Source organism: Aythya ferina (genome assembly GCF_964211825.1).
Source record: "Aythya ferina genome assembly, chromosome: 27".
Lineage (NCBI taxonomy): Eukaryota > Metazoa > Chordata > Aves > Anseriformes > Anatidae > Aythya > Aythya ferina.
In genome coordinates this window covers 693,239-708,610 of record NC_140310.1, presented here as the reverse complement: position 1 = coordinate 708,610, position 15,372 = coordinate 693,239, and the positions used below count along the sequence as shown (strand labels likewise).

The 15,372-nt window shown below is 49.3% G+C and overlaps 1 protein-coding gene across 1 annotated transcript; it reads right to left on the bottom strand.

Moving 5' to 3' along the window:
- Nucleotides 1-2,585: 2,585 nt before the first annotated feature.
- Nucleotides 2,586-15,330, bottom strand: LOC311424280 (uncharacterized protein). The gene is made up of 6 exons (XM_084499288.1): nucleotides 15,280-15,330; nucleotides 14,110-14,295; nucleotides 12,762-12,891; nucleotides 12,414-12,610; nucleotides 10,414-10,542; nucleotides 2,586-3,672 (listed from the first exon to the last, which is right to left on the bottom strand). Exons 4-6 carry the CDS (start codon nucleotides 12,534-12,536, stop codon nucleotides 3,127-3,129), a joined length of 798 nt encoding a protein of 265 aa, XP_084355414.1. The 5' UTR covers nucleotides 12,537-12,610; nucleotides 12,762-12,891; nucleotides 14,110-14,295; nucleotides 15,280-15,330; the 3' UTR covers nucleotides 2,586-3,126.
- Nucleotides 15,331-15,372: the final 42 nt, after the last annotated feature.

The window sequence follows — 15,372 nt, the reverse complement described above, 5'->3', positions numbered from 1 at the left end:
CAGGCTGCGTCACAGCTACGCATCAGGTCAAGACGCATTTTCCTAGAACCATACATTTCCTCCTGAAGGGGCTGAAGAGCATGGAATGGTCTTCAAAACGCACAGAGCAAACCCCAGCAAACGTAGAGCTGCTGCTAGCAAGTAGGTAACTTGATTGTTCCTCTTGTTAACTTTGTTTCACAACAACAGGTGCAAAGATGTATCTTGAGTTGAGGGCAAAGGTGACCTTGGATCTGAAGCACACAGGCGTTCGCTAATGTACCCCATCCGGAGTGACTCCCGAACGACTCGGAAGGAAAAATAAAGTCCAAAGCAGTGCGTTGTGATAAAGAGAGTTTAATAGGGTAGAAAAAGAATAAAAACAAACAAAATAAGAAATAATGATATTTATAATTTATATTAATATATAAAAATATTTAATACTATTAAATGCTAATACTTCTAATTTTATACTAATAAAACAATGCCATACTGTACAACACAGTCAATAAAGTGGATTTAATTAAATAAATAATAGAACCAAGAAATTAAATGAAAATTAAAAACTTTAAATTTAATAAAAAGAAAACCCATTTTTCCCAGTCCAATGAATTCCTACCCCCATCATCACTTCCCATCCCACTGATCATTTGCTATCCCAAAAACCTCCCAGTTCTTATCCCCTCGGCATGCCAGTGCAAGAAGAGCTGCAGGCAGAGGCCTTGCTGAGTGAGCACCTAACGAGAGGATTCTAATCCAGAAGGCAGGAAAGAAGAGCAATGCCCCAAAAGAAGCACGGGGCCCATCTTCATCTGGTGGGCCGCCCGCTGCCGCTCCTCCTGGGCCAGCTTCTTCAGGCGCTCCCGCTCGGGACGCTGCTGCGACGTGATGGGCACCGACTCCTCCTGCTCCTCCAGCGGCGTGGGCGCCGCGGCGCGGCCCGCCCAGGGCCCCACGCGGGGCATGTAGTCCACGCGGGGCTGCGCCGGCCGCTGCAGCGTGCGCGGCTGCGTGGGCAGAGCCGGACGCTGCGCTTGGCCCCCCGCAGCTGGCAGGCCCAGTGCTCTGGGCGCCGGCTCTATGGCAGCGTCCCCTGCTCATGCCGTGCTGCCTGGTGGTGCTGGCACCTCCTTTTCCTTGCCGCCAGCCGGGGACTGGGGGGCAGCGGGCACAGCGCTGGAGCCTGGCACTGTCGGCGGGGCGCTGGGCATGCTGCTGGGGCTGCTGGAGGTGGGCTGCGGCTGCACACAGGACGGCTGGTGCACTGGCCCCAGCACCTTGGCCCTGGCCCCCAGCGGCTGCAAAGTCTCGCTGGGGGTCTTTGTCCTTGCGTGCTGGCGCTGCAGCGTCTTGGCCCCGCTGGCTTGGGCCCGGAGCCTGTCCTGGGGCCGCACGGCACAGGGCTCCCCACTCGGAGTCTCCAGCAGCAGCCGCGCTCTGCGGGGAGGTGGCGACGCTGCTCCTTGCCCCCCTGCAGCCCCCGGGCTTCGTGCTCTCTTGCTGGGTGCCGTGGTGCTGTTGATCGCCGGCTGCTGCCCACTGCTGCCTGCTTCCGTGCTGCTGCCAGCCCCCGTGCTGCTGCCACCCGTCTTCCCCTGGCACAGTCTCTTGCGGCCTTGGCCAGCCTGGCCCAGCAGCATCTTCCTCTCCTTGCTGGGGGGGTTCTCTGTTGTCGGCCTCCTGTGCTGGCAGCTCTGCGCTGTCCCGGGGGTGCTGCTGGGCGCAGGGCGCTTGGCCCCCCGCTTGGTGCCGGTGGGCACAGGGGCAGGCGGGGGGCTCTGGAGGGGACTGCGAGGGGGACTGGGCAGGGCTCTCCTGAGGGCTGGGAGAAGTTGAGGCCTCTTGAGGGGAGCCAAGGGAGGCTGGGGCAGGGGTCTCCTGCGGGCAGGGTCGGGGGGGCTCTGGAGGGGACTCAGGTGAGGCTTGGGCAGGGCTGTCCTGAGGGCAGTGAGGAAGTCAGGGTCGGGGGGGCTCTGGAGGGGACTCAGGCGAGGCTTGGGCAGGGCTGTCCTGAGGGCAGTGAGGAAGTCAGGGTCGGGGGGGCTCTGGAGGGGACTCAGGCGAGGCTTGGGCAGGGCTGTCCTGAGGGCAGTGAGGAAGTCAGGGTCGGGGGGGCTCTGGACGGGAGCCGAGGGAGGCTTGGGCAGGGGTCTCCTGCGGGCAGAGAGGCAGTCAGGGTCGGGGGGCCTCCTGACGGGAGCCAAGGGAGGCTGGGGCAGGGTTCTCCTGCGGGCAGGGATGAATTCCTGCTGGGGAGGCCTTTTGGGCAGGGCTCTCCTGAGCTGGGGCCGGGCTGCAGGCTTGAGGGGGGAGCTGAGTGGCGGCACAGCAGCTGCAGGGGGCTGCAGCGCCCGCCCAGCCTGCACCTTGTCGGGGTGCAGCCCAGGGCTTGAGGGGACCTCACCGAGGGCTCCTGTGGCTTCCAGTCCCTGCGTGCTCGGCTCCTCGATGTCCTCGCAGAGGTCAGGCAGCTGCGAGAGGAAGCGGCTGAGGGCAGGACTGCTGGGCAAATCGGGGAAGGCGTCCTGGGGCTCCACGGCATCCAGGCAGCTGAGCAGCTCCTCCAAGCCGGAGCTGTCCAGGTCGGCCGGGAGCTGGTCCTGCACGTGCTGCAGCTGCTGGCTGTCCCCTGCCAGCTCTGGAAAGGCCTCGGCGAAGGCATCAGGGCCCAGCTCCAGCAGCTCCAGGGGCTCCTCAGGCACCTCTGCAAGTGTCGCCGCTGAGGACGAAGCAAGACAATCCCCCAAGACGGGCAATGTCAGCTTTGCCATGGCCCCTGGGTGTGGGGCCACAAGCGGCCGGCTGTGCCAGTCCCAAACTCACCGTCGGGCGTCGCCGTCTGGGTGCTGGCGGTCCTTGGAGCCTGGGCAGGCTCGGGGGGAGTGTGGCCGGGCAGCGGGGGCCCCTGGTCCTCGCTGAGCCCCACGGCGTGCAAGCAGGGCTCCGGCAGCTGCCCCCGGCTGCTGCTCAGGGTGCGGGGCGTGGGGAGCGCCTGCCCCCGCAGCGGAGGCCCCGGGACGAGGGGTGGCGGGGGGTTGCGCTGGGCGGGGGCCTGCAACAGGCAGGTGCCTGCGGGGTGCAGGAGCTCCCCATGGAGCACGGCCCTGGGCCCCAGCCCCAGCGCATGGTGGGGCACCAGTGTCCCCGTCACCATGGGCTGTCCCCACTGATGGACGGGGGCACAGGGAGGAGCGCTATGGGGGAGCTGCCCCACGGTGGGTAGCTGCACCAGCTGCAGCTGGTGCCCCATGCTTGGGAGCTGCACCAGCTGCAGGTTTTGCCCCACAGCAGGGAGCTGCACCAGCTGCAGGTTTTGCCCCACAGCGGGGAGCTGCACCAGCTGCAGGTTATGCCCCACGGCGGGGAGCTGCCCCACAGCAGGGAGCTGCCCCCCGGCGGGGAGCTGCCCAAGCTGCAGGTGGTGCCCCTGGGCTGGGAGGTGCCCCCCAGGTGGCAGCTGCACCCCGGCGGGGAGCTGCAGCACCTGCCCCTGGACCCCCGGCACCACGTGCCAGACGGTGGCCTGGGGCAGCGCGGAGGGGAGGGTGGGTACCTGCGGGGGCTGCAAGGGCAGCGCCGTCGCTCCGGGGAGGGAGGGCAGCAGCCAGGCAGCCACCGTTGGCGGCACGGCTGGGACGACGAAGGGGGAGTTTTGCGTCTGCGCAAGCCGCGGAAGCCGTCTGGGGAAACCCTCTGTGGGAAAAAGGGCGCTGGGCTGAGCTCTGGGGCGCTGGGCTCGCCAGCAGGGCCGCAGCCCCGGGAGGAGCGGGAGCCGGCTGCTGGACCTGCCATGGTGGCTGGAGAGTGGGGCGGTTGCTTGGGGAACCCGGGCAACGGGGGTTCCGTCCCAACGGCTCACCAGCCCCTCGCCGACATCTTGGGGAGGACTGCAGGCTTTGGACCCAAGCAGGCTGCCCAGCGCAAGACTTGGCCATCCCCAGCAGGCTTGCCCTCCCACGCAGCACTTGCCATGCCCACCACGCTTCCACACCACCACTTGCCCAGCCCAAGGCTTACCCAGCCCAGGACCGGCTTCTCGGCCTCAGCGGCTGTGCCCATCCTTGCCATTTCACCTGATGGCACATTCCCAGCAAGCCAGGCGAAATCTGTCCCATCAACACCAAGCGTTTCTTCAGCCAAAGAGATCTCGTCCCAAAGAATTCCCCTCTCGGAGGACTTTTCCAAGCACTTCCTTCCCCAGGGAATGGTACCCACCCCATTCAAGACTTCCCATCCCAAGGCTTTTCCTTCCCAAGGATTTCCTACCTAGAGAACACTTCCCATCTCTCTCCTTTCCTAGCCCAATGTCTTCCCACCCCAAGGAAGTCTTCTCATGCTGTAGCCCTGAAATGACCCCAAACGGCACCTGGCAGCTACTGGGAAGGAAATGAGCTCGGTCATGGTGAGCTAGCCGCTCGAGGCCCTGCTCTTTGGCCCAGGTGTCTGTGAGGCGGTGTTGGCAAGGAGTCCTGTTGTGAACGTAAGGATAGAACAGATCATAAAATAAGAACAGAATTAACCTAACAGAACATAATAAGAACAGAACAGAACAGAACAGAACATAAGAGCATAAAACAAAGACATGTCACGATCCTTCTGCAAGTGCAGGGTAGGCGCAGGGTTGCTTTGCATTTGCAAAAGGAGTAAGAAAGCCTCCAACCCCACTGGACCTCAGCCACCTGCAGGATCCAAGCAACGCTCCCCACTTTCAGTTATCTCCCTCCCATGCACACAGTGGGAGCAAGGTTGAGCAAACACGTTTTTGAAAATTTTTATATTAATGAAGAATAAAAGAAGTCTACAACACCCAAACTCTCTGTGTACCCAAGGCAAAAATCGTGGATTATTCTGCCTCAATACCGTTTTCAGACCCAATTTGTCAAGTCATCTAGCAGAGGATTTCTCTCTTGTTCACTCACTAGCTTAGTAGAGCACCACTTTACATAGGTGCCGGAGCAAATTCCTCAACCATCTGAAGGGACTTGATCCCAGAAAAGTTCAAAACTGCAGATGACCCATGATTTTGTGGTGAAGCATCTATTAAATTAGAGCTCTTCCCTGAGGGCACAGTGAGACAATGTGAGAAGAACCCCGTATCTCACTGATTGAGGCTTTATAACTCTACAGAATTGTCAGTCAACAATAAATGGAAAGTGCAGGAGATATGTTCTTTCTTCCTCCTCTCCCTGCCATACATTAGCAGAGAGTTTGTGGTGGGATATAGGTTCAGAGCCTCGCAGAAGAAGGATTTGAACCCAGGCTCTCCACAGTCTGCACCACTGCCTTCCTGATGGCTTTTGACCATTTTGTTTTATATTTTATTTTATTTTATTTTATTTTATTTTATTTTATTTTATTTATTTTATTTTATTTTATTTTATTTTATTTTATTTTATTTTATTTTATTTTATTTTATTTTTATTTTATTAGCATTATTATTCTTATTTCTGTGGATGGTGTCTAAGTCTGGGGGGGAAGAACCAACCGTGGGAGGAGGGAACGCTACTACTGTCTGTGACAGTGGTGATTTCTGGACAGTGTTAGCAACAGAGCTTGTGCAGAGAAGAGAAAATGACAGGCAGTCTCTGTTGTTATTCCATGTACTAAGTACTGTGTGCAGTTTTGGGCTCCACAGTATAAGAAAAAGACATAAAACCGTTAGAGAGTGTCCAAAGAAGGGCCACAAACAGGAGGGTCTCTTTTAACAGGGGTATTGAGATTTATGGCAAGGTTTTGGTAGGAATTCAGGGGCTGCTCTGTGCTGGACACAGCAACAGATTCACCATAAGCCAAACTCAGACAATAAGCCAAGGTGTGCTGCCTCTAAGAATGCCCAGAAAATATTGGATGGAGAGAGATGGAGAGAACAAAAAGAATGAGGAACAACAGAGGGAACATCAAGGTCATAGGAGGAGGAGAAGTAGATGCTCCATGGTGGAGCCCATATTCTTTGAAACCTGTGGAGGATCCATGGCAGAAGAGCTGAATATTCCTGACAGGGAGTGCAGCCTGTGGAGGACCCCCACTGGAGCAAAGTAGAAACGACAAGAAAGGATCGGCAGAGAAGAACTGCTGCATATTCATCACAGCCTCCTCCTGTGCTGCCCATTTCCCCAGTGAATGGGCTGAGTGAGATCAGCAGGTCAAACAGGTGCTTGGAGTGAAGTTGAGCCCAGGAGAGGAGGAAAAGCGTTACCCCTATGTGGTTTCATGTTTGTCCTTTTGCTTCCCAACACCTGAACTAGGAATTAAATTTATACAAATTAGTTGGCATTAAAAGAATTTCCTCAACTCTCAGTTAAGAGAGTTTTTCCCACAACAGTCATTGATAAGCAATATCCCTCTCTTTATCAAAGCTTTTGCTTCCCAGGGATTTCCTTCCTAAGGAACATTTCCCATCTCTCTCCTTTCCTAGCCCAATGGCTTCCCACCCCAAGGAAGCCTTCCCATCCCAGCAAGGAGTTCTCGGCCCACTCAGCATTCCCCATCCCAAGCATTTCCCAGTTTCACCATGCAACACACAGCTTGGCCACCCCACAGCTATGCAGAGATCACAAGAGGGATTTGGACCATGCTGATAGACACAAGGTCACGGGGATTTGCTGTGCTGACGAGCAAAGCTTCTTGTGTGCCCCAAGCATCCTCGCTTGCAGGGCAGTAGAAGATGCAGAAAAGGCCTTGCCTTAGTGGAAGCACTGCCCTGCTGGAGCTCCAACATCCCTCTTAGCAGCACGCTGTAGCCCCCAAATGCCCCCGAAAAGGCACATGCCAGCTACTGGGAAGGAAATGAGCTGGCTCAAGGTGAGCTACCCGCTCAAGGCCCAGGTGTCTGTGAGGCGGTGTTGGCAAGGAGTCCTGTTGTGTGAGTCAGTTCTTTGTGGGTGCTCCATCCCCACCAGGCTTGCTTTGGAAGGCCCAGGAGAGTCTTGTGGGCACTGGCCTGGGGTCCCAGGCTGAGCCAGCTGCTGCCTGGCAATCAGGGAGGCTCGCTCCGTGTCTTGGCTTGGGGTTGCGTGGCCAGGCTGTGGGAGCGGGGGGCTGCAGGGGTGTCCTCTGTGAGGAGAATGCAGCAGCTGCCCCATGGGAGCTCAGGGCCGCTTCCAGGAGGCTCCTTCCAGGAGGGACCCACCCGCTGCTGCCCAGAACGCAGAGCAAAAGGCTGATGTTTGCGCCTGGGGGAGAGCTCTTCCTCTTGTTTGGCACTTCATCATCAAACCAAAGGAAAACTATTTGCCTTTAACCTCTTTATTTCAGGCCTTCTTTCCTAGTGGTCATTCAAAACTGGGAAAAAAATAGTCTACCAAGTCGGGGTTTTTTGATTTGATAATCAATCTGCAGACTGTTAAGTCATCAAGCACTTCAAGACTGTTTGAAATAATCTCTACCTTAATATAAAAGGAGTACTGCACACTTCTGCTCAGGAAGAAAATCACGGAAAATGTCAACTTTGATTTTAGATGTTGAATTTGTTGCAGTGAGATCTTCCTCATCGCATGATTCTATTTGGATTTAAACCAGATTATCTACGGAGAGACCAAGATTAGGACAAGAACTGCACAGAGTTCAGCATGAAGCCAATCAGGAGCTCAAGTTTGTATTCTTTGTATTCAACTTTATCCTTCTCTTGCTGGAAGGACCTGCTTTTTGACTCTCCTTCTCTTCAGTAGGAGCATTTTCCCTCTTGCTTTGGTAATGCTCTTTCTCAGTGGTTTTAGTCTCGTCCTTTGTATCTTGGCATCTCTCTGTAACAGCTGAGGAGGAAAGGTTTTTAGAGCTACATTCAGTGTCAGACTTGAGGAAGGAAGTTTGCCACAATTTCTCACCAGGCTCACAAGACTCTTTGCCGTACAAAACGTTTTCTTCTGAAATGAGGTCACGTTCTTTTGATCTTCTTGGTTTCTCCTTGTCTCCACCATCATCACATTGGTACTGTGCGAGGTATTCATCATTCCCAGGAGATTTCGGAGGGTCCGCGACACTGCACAAAATAAAATCACATTTCTCACTTCTGCTGAAGGACGTGAATATTACGAGTAAAATCTTCCAACGTCGAACAAACAAACAAAAACCTCTGGACTACTCGAACACTCGCAAAGATATGCCATTTAGAAACCTCTCCTGTGATTAGGACACCTTCTTCAGCTCCCAGAGAAAGTGCTTTTTCCCCTCTTGCTTCTGAAGCCATTGCACTCAAAAAGCAAACGCATCTGTCTCCCTCCACATGCCGCTCTGAATAAGAGCCAGAATATTCAAAACCACTCTATTTGTTCTCCCCACATAGCTGAAAAAACACCAGTTGAAACAGAGTTTTCTACCTCTCTCCCACCAATTTACATTCACGTATCCTATGACTGCAAAAATAGAAGGCGGGGCTCAGGAGGAACAGCCAGTGTTGGAAATGAAAAAAAGCAGCCCGTTTCTTCAGAGTCTATGCTACTAGGAAAACAAAACAAAACAGAACAAAACAAAACAAGAGGAGAGGAGAACAACAGCGGGAAATTTACCTATTCTCCAGGTGTTCAATTGCAAAGCCTCCTCTGGAGGATCAACAGCTGTGAATTCAGCGTGCGTAGGAGTAATCAGATCTACATCTGAACCACAACTATTTCAGTAGTATCACTAACTGATGTTACTCTGAAGAAGCAGTCAGCACCGTTTCTATGTTAGGAAAGAGCTGAACAAAGTCTGTTATTCACATGAAGTAGTCAGGCAGGTTTCTTTAGGAAGGCTGGGTTTCACTAGAACATTACTAGCCTGTAAGCCTCATGGCATCACCTTCCATCTTGACTGCTAAACCTCCTTGCTCCCTACTATCTTCTTTGCCAAGATACAGCTGTCCACATTTACTTTTCCTACGTGGCTGGACTGGCTTTAAGAAGGGATCTTGCAACTCATCCTCTTGTTTGCCACTTAATCATCAAACCAAAGGAAAACTATTTGCCTTTAACCTCTTTATTTCAGGCCTTCTGATGTAGTGGCACCTCTACACCAGCTGGGGACTGCAGGCAGCTGTCTGGAGAGGTCGAGGAGATCTGCTGGCAACTTTGAAGCAATTTCCGTCCCTGGAAGATTGCAAAAGTGGGCAAGACCCAGACCAACCTGATCTCATTTCAAAGTTAACCTCGCTTTGAGCAGGAGGCAGGGCCAGATTACCTCCGCAAGTCCCTTCTATTCCTTTTCCCCTTAGAATCTGGGGATGTTTCAGCTAAAAAGGAGGGCAGAAACACTCTCAATAGGTCTCCACCATGTAGTAAAACAGTGCCGTGTACCTGGTTAACCTCTGCAGCCCGCAAAGCATTTCTATTTGCAGCAGTGCCCTGACCCCAGCCTCTTGCTGAGCTCCGTCCTGTGCTGCTCGGATGCTCCCGCTGCTCAGACACGGGGGCTTAGAGAGCCACCGGGCCAGCACAAGCCCCTCAGCTCACCGTCAAACTTCACATTTGGCATCTTTCACTTCACCAGCGCCACCGGACGAGGAGCCCAGCGATGCCTGACGCCGCTCCGGGCTCACCTAAACGTGGGGCTGGAAATTCAGATTCAAAGCTGCGAAGGTTTTTCTTAGTGAAAGCATGGAATGAGTGGCCATCAGTGACTAACCTTACAGGAAGGCATTCACTTTGTGAATGCTGCAGTGAATGAAGACTGAAGGCGTTTTCTGAATGACCTAAGGAGAGTCCTCCCCGAAAAGCAGGACGGTTTACTGTCTATGTAACATCTCCTTTGAAGGTTCGAGCACGAGATCCACCAGGTTTAAAATCTCAAGACACGGATCTGCCACCATAGAAGCAATACATTTCATCTACTAAGCCTAAATACCGTATTTTGCCTCCTCTGTAGGTTTAAAAAAACACGGCCATGCTTGAAGGAATGCATTCTCAGATATTCTACGTTTTTACAGTGCTTTAATTAATACCACAGACATGTTGTGCTGTTCAGGGGAATTTGCAATTACATTTTCATTTCCAACCAAACACAGCCTGACACAAATTGGGAGTAACAGGAACTAATCATCTGGAAGCCGGGATATGCATCATTCGCCATTTTCTAAGAAAATGACAAAAATATAAAACCCCAGCAGTCTGAGAACGTGAGCATTGCGGTAAAGGCCTGATCAAACAAACGCGAAAAACTACTACAGGAAAACTACTGGCAGACTAAGGTTAATTGCTTTGAAAGGGCTGTGTGGGTGGACTCATTGTCTTCAAGTTCAAGCTTTTTTCTGCAGAAACTGCCAACAATTATGCCAAATATAACAATGGTTTTGCAAGATGGATAAACGTCTTCCAGACTGAAAGGGAGAAGTCGTACTGTTGTTGTTGTCTGTGCACAAACACCTAAGCAGTAAAGAGCAATGCTAAACAACCACGATATCCCAGAACACACAAATACTGTGTAACAGTGACAGAAAGTGCTAGAATTCAAAACAAAAATTACCTCCACCAAATCGGTTTTGTCGTAGTCTTCTCTATGGTTGTAAATACACTGATTAATGATGCCATATACTTTTTGCAGGTGATAAATGTCAAATCCCTTCGTTATCTCAGTGACACAGCGTAACAGTTTCTGAAGACAACAATGGAGCAAAACAACAACTTTAGAATCGTACAAGATCCTTTGAATACGCTCTATATGTTTTCGGAGGTTGAACAGTAACAATACAAGTGACATCCTACTTTTTCTTACGCTATTAAATAAAATGTGACACTTCAGAGAACAGATTAAATATCCCATGAGATTTCAGCATGGAAAATGAGTTAATTTTTCATACTTCAGAGAAAGGAAAGGCTGAAATTTCGGACAATCTTTTACTACTAACCAATCTATCACATTAATGGTTGTAATTGCAAGCCGACTGCTCCCAAAGCAGCAGAGAACGACACGATCCTCTTTGTAGGACAGCTGCTGCCTCAGCAAAGCCACTGTTGCATTTCATTAGAGAAGCATTGCAGCAGCGCAGGGCACTGTAAAAAGGCTGCAGATCTTGTAGATACAGCTGTGCCAGCTGGAAAAGGAAGCACCCTTAGGTGATTACCTTTACCCACGTGTGCCATGCCTACAACTCTGCTGGCAGAACAGATTGCTCAAACGCCCAGAGCAAAGGCGGATTAGTTTGCTCAATTCTACCTTTAAATTCAGGGGTGGGTAAATAGCAAAGTGACTGCTTGTAGCAATCACCTCTCTCTCACACAGTCATTTCTATTACCAAAGACGCAGAGACGATAATCTCTGGCACAGCAACAGTGACAAGCTAGTGGCAGCACCTTCTTCCACTGCCACAGCTGTCCATTAGCTGTGTGAGCCTGCGAGTATGTAGCTTTAAGGAGCAGCCATACCAAATGGAAATACTACTGCCCCCTGGAAATAACGCTGCTTATCATCTTCTCAGCAAAACATTTGCGATGCATCAGAAGATGCTGAAATTAACCAGTTTGCTTCTCAAAAATGGAGGGGCTCTTTCATTTTTCATTAGAGCGGCTAGGAGAGGACAACAAGAAGTAGGGAGGTCAGAAGCACGTGCATGGTAGAGAAGTAACACTGAGGGTGGGAGATTCTTTTCACTTTGCTTCAGAAAATCAAAACAGTGAAAGCTGAGCAAGCCATCCGGCATTCTCTTTGTTGTCGACATTGAGGAAAAGGTGCATGAATTGCACCTGTGAAGTACCTATTGCAGGCATCTACTTTAGAATGAGATAACTGGGCGCTGAGGTGCTGATTTCTTCCCTCAGACCAGAAGAGGAGCCTAATGACTAGTTGAGATGAGGACATATGTATCTGTCTAGATTTTTCACAGCTCAAGAACCTAGGAGAAAAGGGGAAGAAAAGCCAGTGGATGCCCACATGAAGAGGACTTTGCTGATCCGCAGGTATATTCAAGTTACATCTGTCTTTGAAATATATGCCCCTAGTTTAGGCTTATCTAATAAATTAAGGAGAAAAAGGCATCTAAGCAGCCAATTGGAGGAAAAAGAAAACACACTGCACTTAAGGTTGATTCCTATTGAGGAGTTCCAGATGAAACAGAGAACAGGATCTCAAAACTTATTTTTACAAACTGCTGCTCCTATTCCTGTTCCCACAGGAACTGACAGTCCAATAAAGGGCTTTAGACTTCATTAAAGTAGTCCTGTAAATACTGTTTGTAATTATAAGGAAAGATCTCTGTGCTTTTCAGTGCTGTGACATGCCTACATATCAAAGCCTTTTCACGAGCAAACTGTGTTGGCATTTGGACTGGCTTTTTAGAATGAAACCAGGGCTTTCAGCGAATAATCCCGTAAGAGACATTTGAGAGTCAGCAGAAGTAAAAGCACTGCCTCTGCTTCTTGCAAAATCCTAATAGTGCAGCCCTAAAAACAACGTTGAACCTTCCCCAAAACGCTGAGAAATACGAACACTGAGAAGTTACAGACACACACAGATCAGCACTACTTTACCTTCTGTGGGTCAACGGGCTTTGCAAATTCCCTGAAACGTCTGTCAGTGGCAAGTCGGTGAGTAACGTCCCTCAAGAAAATTCTAAGGTCACGCAAGGTATCCTCCTCTTCCTCCTCCAGCATCCCTACTTCTTCCTCTTGTGGCTTCTGAGGCTCAGCTGGTGGTGCTACAGGCGGGACTTCCAATGTCCGATCAACTTCAATTAATCAGGAAAAATTAGCCAATTTACAGTACTCAAATACAAGCATATGACAACTTACTGACAGAAAATGACCACCAAAGCAAATCCCAAAGAGCTAGTAACTTCGATAGGAAAGTTTTAGATGTACTTCTCATATCCTCCTCACCTCTTTTCTTTACAGGAGGCTTAGCCACTTCATTTAGAATTAGGTCCTCAAAAAAAGCTGCTCTCTCTGCCCTACCAGGCAACTCAATATTGCACACTTCTCCAAATTCCTTATTAAATAATTTTTGGATCTAAAGCAGAAGGAGGAAAGACATTTCAGATTTAAGGCCACAAAAAACTCATCTTCTATTCCAAAAAGACGAGTACCTTTTCAAATTAATAATAACCTGAAGAACACAAACTGAAAAAAGTTATCTTCCTGGCCTTAAAAGGCTACATTTTCACAGGCTGGCACGGCAAATTCAAATATCACCTTTAAGAATCACCTGTAGAATTAAAGCTCCGTGAAGGAATTGTACGCTACACTGATAAAGTAATGGCTTTCACCGCATCCAACATCGCTTCCTTTGGATTTACTTGCCTTGCTGCATCCTTTACTTAGACCCTTTATGGCTATAGAGGGAAGAGAAAGGCTTCAGCAGACAAGTGAGGGCTTTTTGCTGAGTTTTTATTTCTCTACCAAAAGGTGTCTGAAGTAGCTAGTACCTCTACGTCTTCCTCCATTTTCAAGTTCTAGTATTAAAAGGTAGGTGAGGAATTTCACTACTTATTTTAGAAGGAATTTACAACCTGTACAAAAACTGCTGTGGGAACTCAAGCACTTTCAAAGCAGTTGATAATAAACATGTCTAGGTAAGACCCGTTCTCTTCCCCCAATGACTGAGACCAAATCATCAGAATGAGAACAGCGTGGTCCTGTTTTGGGCACCTTCCCTTAATGTAAACTCTCAGAAGTCAATGAAGTTCTGCACGTACTTTTACTACAGTTTATTTAGGAATACAACTAGAATTCGATTCCAAAGTTACTTTAGCAGAAATTGGAACTCAGCTTTCCAGCTTGGAAAGCTTTGGCCTATATGAAGAAAGAAACTGATTTATTTCTTTTTTAATCAAAGTGTTTCGATTCTCTACTAAATTGCATTATTAGCAGTTTACCCAACATAGCATGGAATGGCAGACTGTCAGAAGAAATCTCTTCAGTAAAGACATCCTCTTGTCATTTCAAGCACTTCATATTCTTGACTGAACCACTTTGTAGCCACCGGAATTATTGTATTAATTTATTATTTGCATGTGTGAGAAGGGGGTGAAAGTCACTTGCTTGACTCAGAAAAAACCTTAAGCAGATGCTTTCACAGTATTCTTTTTCTCTAAGCAAATTTTAAGTGATTTGTTAGGGTGCCTGAGTAATAACAGCATGCATTTAACAAAGCACATCATTTTGATGCTGAAAGCATTCATAAATTACAAGACACTGAAGAAATAGTAAGGAAAGTATTGACAAATACCTCTTCTGGGAGATCTGAGTGACGTACATCAGACGTAGCAAGCAGCAAAACTGGCGAAAATGCTGGAATGTTACGTAGTAGAGTTAGAAAAGTAAGTTTCAAGGCAGGTCCAGCGTTGTCCCACCATAAATGGATATCTGGGACATAAATTGTGCTTGGTGCTGTCTTCTGAGCATTTCGGATCAGCTAGTGAAAAGGAAAGCTTGCGTAAGAAAACTAAAACACGTACAAGAACCTCTTAATACATAGCTACATAGCCATCTGACTGCCCCATGAAATGAAACTACGTGAACAGAGTGGCAAGCATCCTTTCACATAAGGAATTTCTCTGTGCACCCTTTCAGATTATCAGTATTCGGGGAACTCTAGTCAGAAGATGGGAAGGATATATTCAGGCAGTGGCTAGACACCGTAGCTATATGGCCACAGCCACAATCATCGCATAACAAAGAAAGGAAATGTCCCTCTTATGGGACACATCAGTATTCAGTCGTGTAACATGTCTGTCCTTACTTGTACGGCTCTCAAACGTTTCCACTAAAGGTAAAAATATTTTAAGGTAGTGATGCCAAACAAGAAAATGGATTTCCTGCCTAAAAGTAAAAACATCAAATCTGTTCATTTTTTCTAGTTAAAACCACATCACCGTGCAAATGAAGTGTTTTCTGAATGTTAATGCTTTTATTGCACATACCGCAACAGCACAAGTTGTGTATGTCCGTGTGAAAACAAAAAAAACAGAAGCCCCAAACCTTGGTTGCCTTACTAATATAATTTAGAAGAAGGCTACAAAAAGTAGCCGACATGCAGTCTGATACAGAGCCATCTCCTGGGAGCACACAGTCTTAGGAGGCAATGAGAACTACTTTCTGGATCCCAGTGACATGAGCAGCATTTCTTTCCACAAAGAGATGTTTATTAGCAACACCGCCCAGCTTCCTGAGCTGCTAGCAACATCCTCACTGTAAAATTGGGTATGGAAAATGTGGACATGTACAACATCCAGATTGTTTGTGGTGCTGTCTAAAAGAAAAGGGGATTTTCAGACAGAAGCAACATTAAAACAAGGCCACCTCCATTACTAATGAATTTTGCTCACCTTACTTGCAACTCGATTGATCCTTTACATACAGTCAGTGAATCCGATGAGAAGAAAAAGAAAAAAGGTACCTGTCCACAGATTTCTTCTGGCGGTGCAACTTTTGTAAGCAGAACAGAAAGGTCCAGGGTGTGAACAAGAAACTTCTCCAAAGCGTGCAACAC

What these genes read in the sequence shown, in the direction of transcription:
- LOC311424280 (XM_084499288.1), bottom strand. Translation starts at nt 12,536, where the DNA reads ATGCTGGAGGAGGAAGAGGAGGATACCTTGCGTGACCTTAGAATTTTC. An exon ending in AGCCCGTTGACCCACAGAAG is followed by an intron (nt 10,543 to 12,413) that starts GTAAAGTAGTGC and finishes TGTTGTCTTCAG; the next exon opens with AAACTGTTACGCTGTGTCAC. An exon ending in ACAAAACCGATTTGGTGGAG is followed by an intron (nt 3,673 to 10,413) that starts GTAATTTTTGTT and finishes TTTTTCCCACAG; the next exon opens with AGGGTTTCCCCAGACGGCTT.